This window comes from Magnolia sinica, chromosome 6 (assembly GCF_029962835.1).
Source record: "Magnolia sinica isolate HGM2019 chromosome 6, MsV1, whole genome shotgun sequence".
NCBI classification, from domain to species: domain Eukaryota; kingdom Viridiplantae; phylum Streptophyta; class Magnoliopsida; order Magnoliales; family Magnoliaceae; genus Magnolia; species Magnolia sinica.
In genome coordinates this window covers 1,997,876-2,011,363 of record NC_080578.1, presented here as the reverse complement: position 1 = coordinate 2,011,363, position 13,488 = coordinate 1,997,876, and the positions used below count along the sequence as shown (strand labels likewise).

General features: G+C 41.9%; 1 protein-coding gene across 1 annotated transcript; it reads left to right on the top strand.

The window, feature by feature from the left end:
* Window positions 1-1,387: 1,387 nt before the first annotated feature.
* On the top strand, window positions 1,388-12,664 carry LOC131247919 (mechanosensitive ion channel protein 10-like). The gene is made up of 5 exons (XM_058247878.1): window positions 1,388-2,213; window positions 8,516-8,636; window positions 10,460-10,753; window positions 11,033-11,235; window positions 11,988-12,664. Exons 1-5 carry the CDS (start codon window positions 1,438-1,440, stop codon window positions 12,256-12,258), a joined length of 1,665 nt encoding a protein of 554 aa, XP_058103861.1. The 5' UTR covers window positions 1,388-1,437; the 3' UTR covers window positions 12,259-12,664.
* Window positions 12,665-13,488: the final 824 nt, after the last annotated feature.

Here is a 13,488-nt window from a genome sequence, read left to right as displayed (position 1 = left end):
GGAATGACCTCATGAACCATATGGATGACATATATACATCATAGTAGACCCAGGAAAATTTCAACCACAGAATTCCCCACATACTGTTTCCAAGCCGTACGGCCCACAAGAGTTTTAGATCTGCCTCATTTTTGAGCCTACATTATCAAATGATATGAAAAGAATGATGGACAGAGTAGATTTCTCACAAATATCATTGTGTGCCCCACCTAGCTTGCCGTGGAAGGAAGTTCATGGAGATGGCTTTGGCCGCAGTTGGAAACGGACTGGAAAAGGAAGCTGGTTGGCTTCTGAACCAGACGGATGTTACGTCACTAAGTTCTCTGGGCCCACCATGATGTATATGTTGTATCCACACCATTCATCCATTTGGAGAGATCATTTTAGGGAGTAAGTAAAAGAATTAGGCAGATCCAAAGTTTAAATGGACCCCACCATAGAAAATAGTGAGAGGTGACGGCCACAGTTGAAACCTTCCTTAAGCCGAACATGATGCTTATTTGAGATCCAACCTTTTTATAAGTTGAAAAAGACATGGAATAAGGTAAGGTATAAATATTAACTTGATCGAAAGCTTCTATGGCCCAGAGAGGTTTTAATGGTGGGCGTTCAATCTCCATTGTTTTCTACAATGGGGTGCACTTGAAATTTGGATCTTTCTCACTTTTTGGATTATACCCTAAAATGATATCACGAAATGTATGGACTGTGTGGATACAGTACATACATTATGGGGGCGCCCATAAAAAGTGGTGACGTAACTTCAGCAGGGGAGCACAGCAAAAAAAAAAAAAAAAACTTAGAAAATAAAGTATACCATTACGTGGTCGAGTGCGTGCAAAAAGAGCATTAATTATAAGGGACATGCTATTAGTACGCAACCAATTGTATTTCACCACCTCACTTCAGTAGCGTTTTGGCTACTGTAGTGTTCAGTGTCCAATCCACTCCCGCTTTCCAGTGGCTAGTGGATTGTGGGGCCAAACCATAACATTATTTGATTGTTTTATTTATTTTTTCTGACTTGTAGGTGAAATCTGAGTCAAAAAGGCATCAATCATTCATCGTTCTGGACAAAAAAGCAACCATATGATTACCACCAGGCCTAGAAAGCTGCTTAAGTCTCCACAGCTTTTGTGGGATTAGCAAACTCTAATGGAAGAAGCAGAGAAATCAAGATCCCTCCCAGACCATACCGTTCTCCACGTAGATCCTCAAAGCTACTCCGACCCCAAACAGTGTGCAGAGAAATTCTCCAAACCAATTTCAGAAGGACGTCACCACCGCTTCGAATATGAATGGGAAGACGAACAAATCACAGAAGAAACTGAATCTGAAAGCGAACATATCAATGAAGAATCTGAATCCGAAGAAAAGGTATATCACAAGAAGAAACGCACGATTAGACTTCGTACCATCGTCAAATGGGCCTCCTTCATGGTCGTAATGGCCTGCCTCGTCTCCAGCCTCACCATTCCCTCCCTCGGCCACCGGATCCTCTGGGGGCTTGAGCTCTGGAAATGGTTCCTCACGGTCCTTGTCATCTTCTGTGGCCACCTTGTCTCCAACCTCCTCGTCCGGTTAGCCGTCTTCCTCATGGAACACATCTTCATGCTCCCCAAGAAGGTACTCTACTTCGTCTACGGCCTGCGGAGGGGAGTGCAGATGTGTGTCTGGCTTGCCCTCGTCCTGCTAGCATGGACACTGATTTTCGATCCTAAGGTCCAAGTCCCGAGACGCTCTCACAAGCTCTTGAACAAGGTCACGCGCACTTTGATAGCAATTCTGGTGGGGTCCATCATATGGCTGGTAAAGATCGTGCTTGTAAAAATGCTCGCGTCGTGGTTCCACTTCTCGAAATACTTTGATCGGCTGAAGGAGAGCATCTTCCACCAGCACATATTGGATACGCTGTCCGGAGAGCCGCTTGCTGAGTTGTCACGGTTGCCGAGCCAGAGGAAGACGATGCAGAGGGATGGGAAGATCGACATGGAGCAGCTGAGGAAGCTGAGCCGGGGGAGTCCATCGACGTGGGGCGTGAAGCGGCTAATGAGCCACGTGAAGTCGACGGCGTTGTTCACGACCTTGAAGCATCCGAATAAGGGAACTGAGGGTGAGGGGTCCAAGAAGGAGCAGCGCAAGATCTCAAGCGAGCGGGAGGCGAGAAGAGCCGCCAAGCTAATCTTCAAAACCGTCGCCAAGCCCGGGGCCAGGTAAGTAACATATTTGGGCGGCGGGGTTGGTTAAAGGACATATATATCGTTTTGAAGATAGAAAGTTTTTTATTTGGTAATTAAAGCATTAATTTTTAAAAAATTAGCAAGTAAGCTCTTAATTTTTAAGTAATTAGGAACTTAATCGACTTAATCGGGTGAGAGGTTCAGGGCTCACATGATGTCCTACCTATATTACGTGAGTGGCGGGGTTGACGTATTTGGGTGGCGCGGTTAACATACTCGAGAGCTGGCAACACACAAGCGGTTGAATGTTTATAATTCCAACCCAATAGTAAGATTTCAGAGGATAAGTGGAGAAACAAAATCGATGAAACCGGTTATTGAAACATGACTCGTAGTATTTCCTGCAAAAGCTTTTAGCATGAAGTACGGCACTAGAATCTTGAGTGGGGCCTACCATGGCATATTTTGAGAAATCCACTCGGTCCATCCATTTTTCCTTATCATTCAAGGGGTTGAGCCTAAAATTGAACCAAATCCAAGTCTCAAGTTGATCGTATCACAGGAAACAGTGGGAATAATGATTTCAACCATTGAAATCATGTTAGGCCCCACAGTGATGTTTATTTGTCATCCAATCTATTCATAAGATCATACAGACATGGATGAAGAGAAAAAACAAATATAAGCTTGATCCAAAACTTCCATGGGCCCCAAGAAATTTTTTAACAGTAGATGTTCAATTCAATTGTTTCATGTGGTGTGGTTCATTTGAACATTTTATATGATTAATTTTTGGGCTCAAGCCCTAAATCCTATGGTAAAATGAATGGACAGAGTGGATCAGATACATAAATTATGGTGGACCTCACAGTGTCTACTCAGTACGCTAAGGTAGTGAGTTACTCGGCAATCTGCTTCCGTCGAACAGGGGCGCGGATTAGATAATGACATACTGAGTAGCGAGACTCACTACTGAAGTAATGTCACCAAGTTCCGTGGGCCCCATTATAATGTGTGTTTTGTATCCACTCCTTCCATCCACTTGGAGAGGTCATTTTAGGGCAATATCCAAAGAACGAGTTAAATCCAAACCTCCAGTGGACCCCAGCACAGAAAGTAGTGGGACAGTGACGCCCACCATTAAAAACTTCTAAATGCCACAAAAGTTTTAGATCAAGCTAATATTTGTGTTTTCCCTTCTTTCATGTCTTTTTTAACTTTTGAATAGGTTGGATTTCAAATAAACGTTATGGTGGGCCTTAGGATAGTTTCAATTTTGGGAATCACTCTCCCCACTGTTTTCTGTGGTGGGGTCCACTACAAATTTTTATCTACCTCATTCTTGGCTCATGCCCTAAAATGATATCTCAAAATTGTTGGATAGTGTGGATAAAACACATACATGATAGTGGGGCCTACAAAACTTAGTGACGTCACTTTAGTAGTGGAATTGCTACTCAACCTTTCGGTATCTAACACGCATCCATCAAACAGGCCCGTTTTGAAAATGGATTGGCTACTCCCTGCCACCGGAAGCGGATTGCGTAGTGAGTGCGGATTGCGTAGTGATGAGTAACTCACTACGCTTAGTGTACTAAGTAAACTCTGTGGGGTCCATTGTGATTTATTTATTATATCCACTCTGTCCATTCATTTTACCAAATAATTTCAAGGGTATACCCTAAAAATGAAATATATAAAATGTCTAAATGGACCACACCATAGGAAATAATTGAAATGAATGTCTACAGTTGAAATTTTTTGGGGGCCACAGAAGTTTTGGATCAAGCTTATATTTACTTTTCCCATTCATCTATGTCTGTATGATCTTATGAACAGGTTGAATGAAATTAAACGTCACTGTGGGGCCTATCAAGGTTTCAATGGTGGAAATCATTATCTCCACTGCTTCCTGTGGTATGCTCCACTTGATCTTTGGATATGCTTCAATTTTGGTCTCAACCCCTTAAATTAGATGGAAAAATGAATGGACAATGTGGATAAATCACATACATTCAAGGTGGGCCCAAGTAACTCAGTACGCAATCTGATTTCCCTGCCACCCGCCAATGGCGGGTGGTCAGTGCTCTATGGGCCCTACAATGATGTATGTGTTTCATTCATGCTGTCCGTCTATTTTTCTAGATCATTTTCGGGTACGAGACCAAAAATAAGGTATATCCCAATCTCAAGTTGACCACATTACAGGAAACAGTGTTGATTGAACGTCGACCATTAAAAACTTTTTGGGATCTAAAATAGTTTTGGATTAAGATGATATTTGTTTTTTCACTTCATCTATGTCTGAATGACCTAATCAACAGATTGGATGTCAAATAAACAGTACAGTGGGCCTTAAGAGGATTTTAATGGTGGATATACAATCACTATTATTTTCCTATGGTGTGGTCCACCTGAGATTTATATCCCTTTCATTTTTGGGATAAAGCCATAACATGATATGTAAAAATGAATAAACGATATGGATGAAACACATACATCATGGTGGGGCCCATAGAGTATGGACCATTACCACCCGGCTAGTGGCAGGGGAATAGCCAATTTGTTTCCGGCTGTTCCGCACTGACGCAAAAGAAAGAGGACAAGGATTGTGTCCTACTCGGTAATCTGTTCGGCAGGGCTCTGTGGGGCCTAACGTGATGTAATTGTTTTATCCATGTCGTTCATTGCTTTTTTGATATTATTTTAAGTTATGATCCTAAAAATGAAGCAGGTCTACAACTCTAATGGACCACACCAAATGAAGCTGCAGTGATAATGACACCCACCGTTGAAATCTTTTTAAGGGCCACCGTGATGTTTTTTTTTTTTTACCATCCAACCTATTCAAAAGGTCATGTAGATGTGGATGAAGTGAAAACACAAATATCAGATTGATCTGAAAATTCTTCATCTCCTAAGAAGTTTTTAATGGTGGATGTTCAATCCCCAACTTGTGATCCACTTGATCCCTGGACCTGACTCATTTTTTGGATCATAACTTAAAATGATATGAGAAAAACGGATGGACGGGGTGGATTTCTCAAAAAACCTCACGGTAAGCCCTACCTAGGTTTCTAGGGTAGGACCTTCATGCGGAGGCTTTTCGTAGGAAATATACGTGAGAGAGAGAGCCGGTTTCACCGGTTTTGTTTCTCCAATCACCTATAAAATCTCACCTTTCTCCCTATAAAATCTCACCATTCCTTTGAAACTTTCGCCATCTGACTGCTAGCATAGTGCCAGCTCTCGATCGTATGGAGGGTAGCATATGGTCGAGCGTATAGTACCTTTATATATATATATATATATATATATATATTGAAAATAGAAAGTTTTTGATTTGATAATTAAAGATTTAATTTTATATTTTATTTTTAAAAAATTAACAAGTAAGCCCACATACTGTATGGTTCACATCAAAGGTGGGCTCACATTATGTACTATCCGTATTAAGTGAGTGCCACGTAATGGCCCATCCATATTAAAGATAGGACCCACGTGATGGAGGATTGACATCAATGATGAGCACTCATGATGAACGACCCATACTGAAGGTGGGGCATATGATGAATGGCCCACATTAAGGTGGGCTCACATAATGGATGAAGTGGCCCTCACATGACCCACGACAAAGTGTGGCCTGCGTGATAGACAGTCCGTATCAAGTGAGCCCCACCTGATGGACGATCCACATCCAAGTTCTTTCATGATGAATGGTCCATATCCAGAACAGCTTAATATGATGGATGACCCACATAAAAGGTACGCCCCACATGATGGATGGTCAATGGCAAAAGTGGGCCCCGCTTAATGGATGATCCACAGTAAGATGGACCCCACATAATGGACAGTCCACATCAAAGGTCGACGTGGATGATGAATGACTCACATCCAGAGTGGGCCCAACATGATGGGCAACCCAATTCTAAAGTAGGTCTATAGGATGGACATATAAAATATGGGCTCATGTGATGGGCGGTGGATATTGAAGGCCCCGCACGGTAGATGACCTATGTCAAGGTGGGCTCCATACAACGGACAATCCACATCAAAGGTCAGCCCCTAATGATTAATGGTCCACATCCAAGATAGAAGACCCACTTTGAAAGTTTGGCCTACCCGATGGGCAGTCCTCATCAAAGGTGGGATCCACATAATGAACAATCCACATCCATTGACTAATATGATTGATGGCCCAAATCTAAGGTGAGAGGCGTGAAGACTGGAAGGTTGTGCTTGTTTGAGATGAAGTAGTTGTGATTTTTTTAGCCCTGCGCTTGCTCGAGGGCCATAACTGGACTGCCATATTTTGTGGGCTAGGTTGAGGGCCATAACTGGACTGACATATTTGTGGGCCTTGATGATCAGATCTGGATGGTCCATCTGCTAGCCTTGTAGGTCAGATGTGGGTCATCCATACTTGGGCTTGTGAGACAAATCCGGACCATCTACATGTGGTGTTTGTAGAGGTGGGCACCGAGTCAAGTTGGACCGAATTGGGTCCAACTCGGCTCGATCTAAATTTTCAACTAACCGACCCGAACTCCATCCATCCGGGACCGAGTTTGGGTCAGCTGACTCGATCCGATCCGATGCATGGCTAGCCTGACCCAAACCGAGTCTGTCTCGGTTGACTCGGTTAGGGAAACCAAGTCGGATCGGGTTAATGGTGAAAATCATTATACTTGCTGCTATTTTTGATGTAGTCCATTTAAGCTTTAATATGATTCAGTTTTTTTTTTTTTTCCTAATGCTCTAAAATGATCACAAAAAACGGATAAACGGTATGGATATAATAAATACATCATTGTGGGGGCCATGTAACTTTGATCTCATTTGAGCCGTTTGTACAACTCAGAGCTCAAGGCGTGTCTGTGCTCGTGTTCGCATGACACGTATCTACACCACTTGGTGTCATGTGAAACATGACATCAAACTGCATGTTACTCGGTACGGGCGCGGATTAGATACACTGAAGTGATGTCACCAAGCTCTATGGGCCCCACCATGATGCCTGTGTTGTATCCATACTGTCTATCCATTTGGAGAGATCGTTTTATGGCACGAGAAAAAGAACAAGATAGATCTAAAGTTCAAGTGGACCCCAACATAGAAAACAGTGGGGAGGTGACATCCACCGTTCAAAATTTCTTAGAGGCCACAGAAGTTTCCTATCAAGCTTATATTTTTGTTTTCATTTCATCTATCTCTATGTTAACTTATAAATACACTGGATCTAAAAAAATACATGATGGTGGGCCCTATAAATGTTTCAACGGTGGGTGTGACTGATTCCCGATTTTCTTTGGTGGGTCCACTTGAACTTTAGATTTATCTCATTCCTTTTCTCATACTATAAAACGATCTCCACAAATGGTTGGACGGTATGGATACAACACATGCATCATAGTAGGGTCCACATGGCTTGTTGACGTAACTTTAGTAGCAATTTGATTACTGATGTATTTCTTTCTCGCTTCGAACTTTTGCCCAAATCCTCTCCCATTTTCCTTATGCTAATGATGAAACAGATACCTTCTTATAAACCTAAATCCTCTCCCATTTTTCTTCTACTACTGACGTTGTTAGTGTTTTATGCTTTGTGCAGCTTAGAAATACATTTTTATATGAAAGCTTCTAATACCGGCTTCGGATCAGGTTGGATCGGATCCATTCAAATTGGGTTTTGGATCGGATCGGTTCGGATCGACCACGATCCGAACTCGATCTGAAAAACTGTTGGATCTGAATGACCCTACTTGATTCGCACTGATTCAGGCCATTAGTTCGGTTCGGATCAGGTTGGATCCACCGGATCGGGTCAGACATGCTCAGCTCTAGGTGTTTGAGTGACAAATCTAAAGAGACGAAGCCTTTGTTTTATGGATACCTTTACCCATCTGTTTGGACGGCGTGTGCATTACATCTAGACTATTCATTCATGGACGTTATTCATCATATTTGAACAAGGCAGTCGATGTGAATGTTTGTATCAAACTGTTAAATGGACAAGTCCTCTTGGGGTGTATTCCTCTTGGGGTGTATTATGGGCGTAGCATATCAACGGTTTGGATTACCGAACAATTTCAACAAATAAATGATAAATAAAAATCGTACAATGCTCAGACAGGAATATTCCTTTGTTGGGGATTGTCCATAACATCCTTCCGGTTGCCAGTTGGAGAAAGTGGAAACCGTAGTTCAGTGATCCAAAACGCTCATGTTATGGGCCTCGCCGTTGATGGTCCACATGACCAAGGTGGGTGAAGGATAAAATAACCAATAAATCAGTGGTTTGATTGGCCTGAGTTTTAATAAAGTTTGATATACAGGTACATCGAAGAGGATGATCTATTGAAGTTCTTGAAGAAGGATGAGGTCCGGACCATATTCCCTCTCTTCCGAGGAGCCGAGACTGGAAAGATCGGAAAGTCAGGGTTGGGTAACTGGGTGGTAAGTTTTTTTCACTGATTTCCATGCTTTCAGCTCTCCGAAAGATGTCACAACCTTCCAAATGAGACGGGCAACTTGGCCAGCTAAATGAGCCCGACCCAGCTTTTCACTGGCCGTCAACCTATTTTCTTGGGCCTAGCATGCATGGCCGGATAATTTTTGGGCCAGGCTTCGTCAAAAGTCATTTTAGCCCAGCCTCACCTGACTTGCTAGCCATTCTAATCCTTGATTAAGCAGGCCATGAATCCTGTAGACTGTTGATTTTGTTCCTCTTGTTGTCTATTTCTTGCTGCATGTGGCCCACTTGATCAATGGATAGATAATGTCATATTCAAGTGGGAATTAGGGATTTTATTGATGTTTGGACCAGGCCAAATTTTTTGGGTCGAGATTTTGATTGCTGAGCTTGTGTTGGACTCAGCCTTTGGCCTTAAGTTGGGGTCGGGCAGGGTCTACCAGGTGTAAGCAGATTGGTGGTGTCTTGATGTCTCCAAGTTCTGTAGGCCACACCATGATGTATGTGTTATATCCATGCTGTCTATCCATTTTCTAAGATCATTTTAGGGCAGGGGATGAAAAATAAGGTAGATCCAAAGCTAAAGTGGACCACACCATAGAAAGCAATGGGGATTGAATGCCTAACATTGAAAATCCCACACAAGTTTTGGATCAAGCTGATATTTTTGTTTTCCATGAACAGGTTGGATGGCAAATAAACATCACTGTGAATCTTAAAAAGGCTTCAATGATAGGCATCATTGTCCTAACTGCTTTCTATGCTGTGGTCCACTTGGGCTTTAAGATCTACCTCATTTTTTAGGCCATGCACTAAAATGACTTTATGTATTGTGGTCCACTTGGGCTTTTGATCTATCTTATTTTTTTGGCCATGCCCTAAAATGATCTTGGAAAATGGACAGATAGTGTGGATATAACACATACATCATGGTGGGGCCCACAGAACTTGATTACGTCAACACACCACCGATGTTGATGTTAGGCATTTTTTTTTTATCATTATCGCGGTTATTTACTTTGTAAAATGATGTGAATGCCCTCATTGAAAAGTAGTATGAGGATGTTGGGGAGCGGAATGCGTTAGATCGTGACTATATCCAAGCCATCATATGTATTGAAGTTCTTTACAACGTCACATATGAGTCGAGTACTATAGGTTTATGAGCAAAGTTTGAGAGTATTTACATGACAAAATCTCTCACCAATCGTTTATTTCTGAAGACGTAGTTTTATACTCTAAAAATGGCGGAAGGGTCAGATATATTTGAACATATTAACATATTCGATGAACTGCTTTATAAAATAATGAGTGTTGAGCTGAAGATTAATGGAGAAGATAAAACCCTAATTTTGTTGACAGCTCTCCCTAAGTCGTTTGAGTATCGTGTTGATACGTTTTGTTATGTTAGCGATACTTTAATCATCGAGATTGTTATTGTAGCCCTTCAATCAAAATAGTTGTGATAACCAAGTGACGGTGAATGTACCTCTATGGATGCATTATTTGCTTGGAAAAGACTGTCTAAGCAAGAGATGGAAAAACCGTGACTTAGATTCAAGTCAAAAGGTAAAGGAATGTTGAAGTGTTGAAATTGTCAGAGAATGGGACATTTAAAAAAAGATTATAGTTTTTCAAATCCTGAAAGGATGAAAAGTCAACTTTTCTAGCTAGGGTGATGGGGTGAAGGTTATAGGTTGTTAGACCATGCTTCACGAAAAGATCATTATGAAAAGTCAACTTTTTTTAGCTATGGTTATAGTTGCATTTTGTATGCTTGTGACACGAACGTTTAGCTTTCTTGCAGGTGAATGCTTATCACGAGCGAAGAGTTCTTGCATTCTCCTTGAAAGACACAAGGGCACTGACACAGCAGATAGACAGGCTAGTGAGTGCATTGTGCATAACGGTTATAATCGCAGTGTTTCTGCTAGTGACGGGCATTGCAACTACCAATGTCATATTCCTCATCACGTCCCAATTACTACTCATGGGATTCATGTTCGGTAACACTTGCAAGGCCATCTTCGAATCCATGATCTTTATATTCGTTCAACAACCTTATGACATTGGTGACCGTTGTGTCATTGACGGTATTGAGGTGAGTTTTCTTGTACATCCTGTATGATAGTGTTAATCTGTCTACATATATAATAATTTCTTAGAAGTTGGTCCAGTTCGTGGGAATTCGAATTTTATCTATTTACATTATCTTTTGTTGGCCTTGTTAAGAACATGGTAACGCAATTTACAATAATGATTAGCTTGTCAACTCAGTAAGTATGTCTCCACGAGGGTAAAATGACTAATAATATCGAACAAGGAGGTCTTTTATTCCCTTCTTGCATTGAAAGCCGCAACATGAGCTGATTTTGCACAGATGGTCGTGGAAGAGATGAAACTTTTGACAACAACATTCCTCCGTTTTGACAACAAGAAGATTGACTACCCCAATGTGGTGTTGTTCACAAAGACCATCAGCAATGTCAGCAGAAGCCCCAAAATGGGTGAAACCATCGAATTTTCAATAGATGCTTCTACTTCAGAGTATACCTTCAATGAAATGAAGATGGACATTAAAATGTAAGAGCAACTATCCTCTTCATGGGAATCTAGGGACCGGTTGGTGCCACTCAAACTGGATCCCACCACCATAGATGAGCTGAATCTTGGTGATAAAAAGCTTTCATCTAGTGAGCCTCCTCCCATGGATGGCCCATGGTGCAAGCACTGATATCAATTAGGGGTGGCAATGGGCTGGGGTATAAGGCCGAGGCTTAGGATCCTGAAGTTGGGAGAAGAGCTTGACCCAATCTTGAAATTTAACCACGTGTTCAGGTTGGTCAGGCCGGGGCAAATGATGAATTGTGCAGCCCGGGCGTAGTCAATTCATCAATTAGGTCAGTGTTGTAAACCTATGTACCAAAAAAAAAAAAAACAGGACAATCAATTTGGATACACTTGTAAATGGTCTCATTCAACATACATCCACCGTTCAAAAGCAAGTTTAGATTGAAGGTGGTGTTTCCATGTTCAGAGCCATTTTTATGATGGGAAGTATGAAGGGGATTCCTTAAAAAAAAAAATTCTTAGATTTGGACAATTTTAAACATCTGATTATGTAAATCTCTTTTTCAAGGCCAGCGCCAAGGCCTTTTAAGCTTGTCTAGGAGCAGGGTGGAGCTAGGGCTAGGGCTTAGGTGAGTAGGGCCAAACCAGAGCCAACCTCTGACCGGCCCTAGATGGGCCCATTGCTACCCCTAATTTAAATTATCTTGCAAATCCAGTTAATCACACTTTTAATGGCATGGGTATAAATGTGGCAATGGGTGCAGATATATAGACAGCAAACCAAAACGTTGGCAACCAAAGCACTCGGTTGTTGTGAAAGCGATCGAAGATCCCAATAAGATGAAGATAGCTCTCCACGTTGTACACGCCATCTACTTTCAGAACTTTCCGGAGAGAAACAGCCAAAGGTCAGATCTCTTCTTTGAGCTGAAGAAGATCTTGGAGAGACTCTGCATCAATTACAACCTCCCCCCTCAAGAGAACCATCTCCCCCAATTCACCATGGCCACTGAAACAACTACAACACAGGGATGATGGCGATGCTGAGCTGGGCCATGCAATCATCTTTCCCACTGTGGAAGACGTCTGGCGGTCCTGATCTGTTGATTGTGTAATGTGTGGGTGGTGTTTGTTCTTCCAACAAATGGTGACTAATGGAGAAAGTACGTCCCTCCCTCTCTCTCTCTCTCTCTCTCTCTCTCTCTCTCTCATGATCTTAACACTCTGAACAAGTCATGTAAAATAATGCCTGAAACCTCTAAATTTACCCGGTGTGGCTGGCCTGAGTATTGTAGTCTGTTCTTCCTGGTGAGGCGCACCTGTTGAACAAGTAGGATGAATTAGACATCATGTTGGACACCACACAACCCTATAGTTAGCATCTCTCTTTATTTTTCAATATGGTACTCTCTATTTATACATCGGGCTGATATTTGTCCCCTGGAGCTAATATCAAGGGGCACACCTGATAGATAGACTGGATCACACACTCAAAACACTGTGAACCAGCAAATCTCAGTTGTTGTACGCACTGAATACAGAAGGTGTTGTAAAAGATTCTGGTCCTTCCTTTGGTTATCCAGACCAGTAGTTTGATGGGCTCCATCTCTTAACGGTTTGGATGATGCTGGATGATTTAAAAATCATCCAAATTGAATGATCTTGACATTTGCCTACAAATATAGGAAATGGAATACAATAATATTAGGGGGACAAAAGCCACGATTGATGGCCAGTGCGGGTGGCTAACAGTGAAGTGTGAACTGACAGTGGCTGTACTAACAAGCTAACAAAAAAAAGCCACGTTTGATGGCTAGTATATTTGTATATGGATAAATTTTCTGGGCACCCCCTGTCCATTCCCCAGCCGGAATTGGATTGGCTACCCCCCTGCCACTAGCCCCGTGGCTAGTGGTCGGTGCTCTGCGGGACCCACTAGGAAGTATATGTCTTTTATAAATGCTGTTCATCCATTTTTCTAGATTATTTTAGGGCTTGGTCCCAAAAACGAGATGGATATAAATCTCAGTTGGACCACACCACAGGAAAACAATAGTGATTAGATATCCACCATTAAAATCCTCCTAAGGCCCACTGTACTGTTTATTTGACATCCAATCTCTTGATTAGGTCATACAGACCTTGATGAAGGGAAAAAACAAAGATCAGCTTGATCCAAAACTTTCATGGCACCTAATATTTTTTTAATGGTCAATGTTCAATCAACAATGTTTCTCCAATTGAGATTGGGATATAGCTCATTTT

Coding starts and splice junctions, on each gene's coding strand:
- LOC131247919 (XM_058247878.1), top strand. CDS start 1,438: ATGGTCGTAATGGCCTGCCTCGTCTCCAGCCTCACCATTCCCTCCCTC. Junction 2,214..8,515: donor GTCGCCAAGCCCGGGGCCAG/GTAAGTAACATA, acceptor TTTGATATACAG/GTACATCGAAGAGGATGATC. Junction 11,236..11,987: donor ATGAAGATGGACATTAAAAT/GTAAGAGCAACT, acceptor CAATGGGTGCAG/ATATATAGACAGCAAACCAA.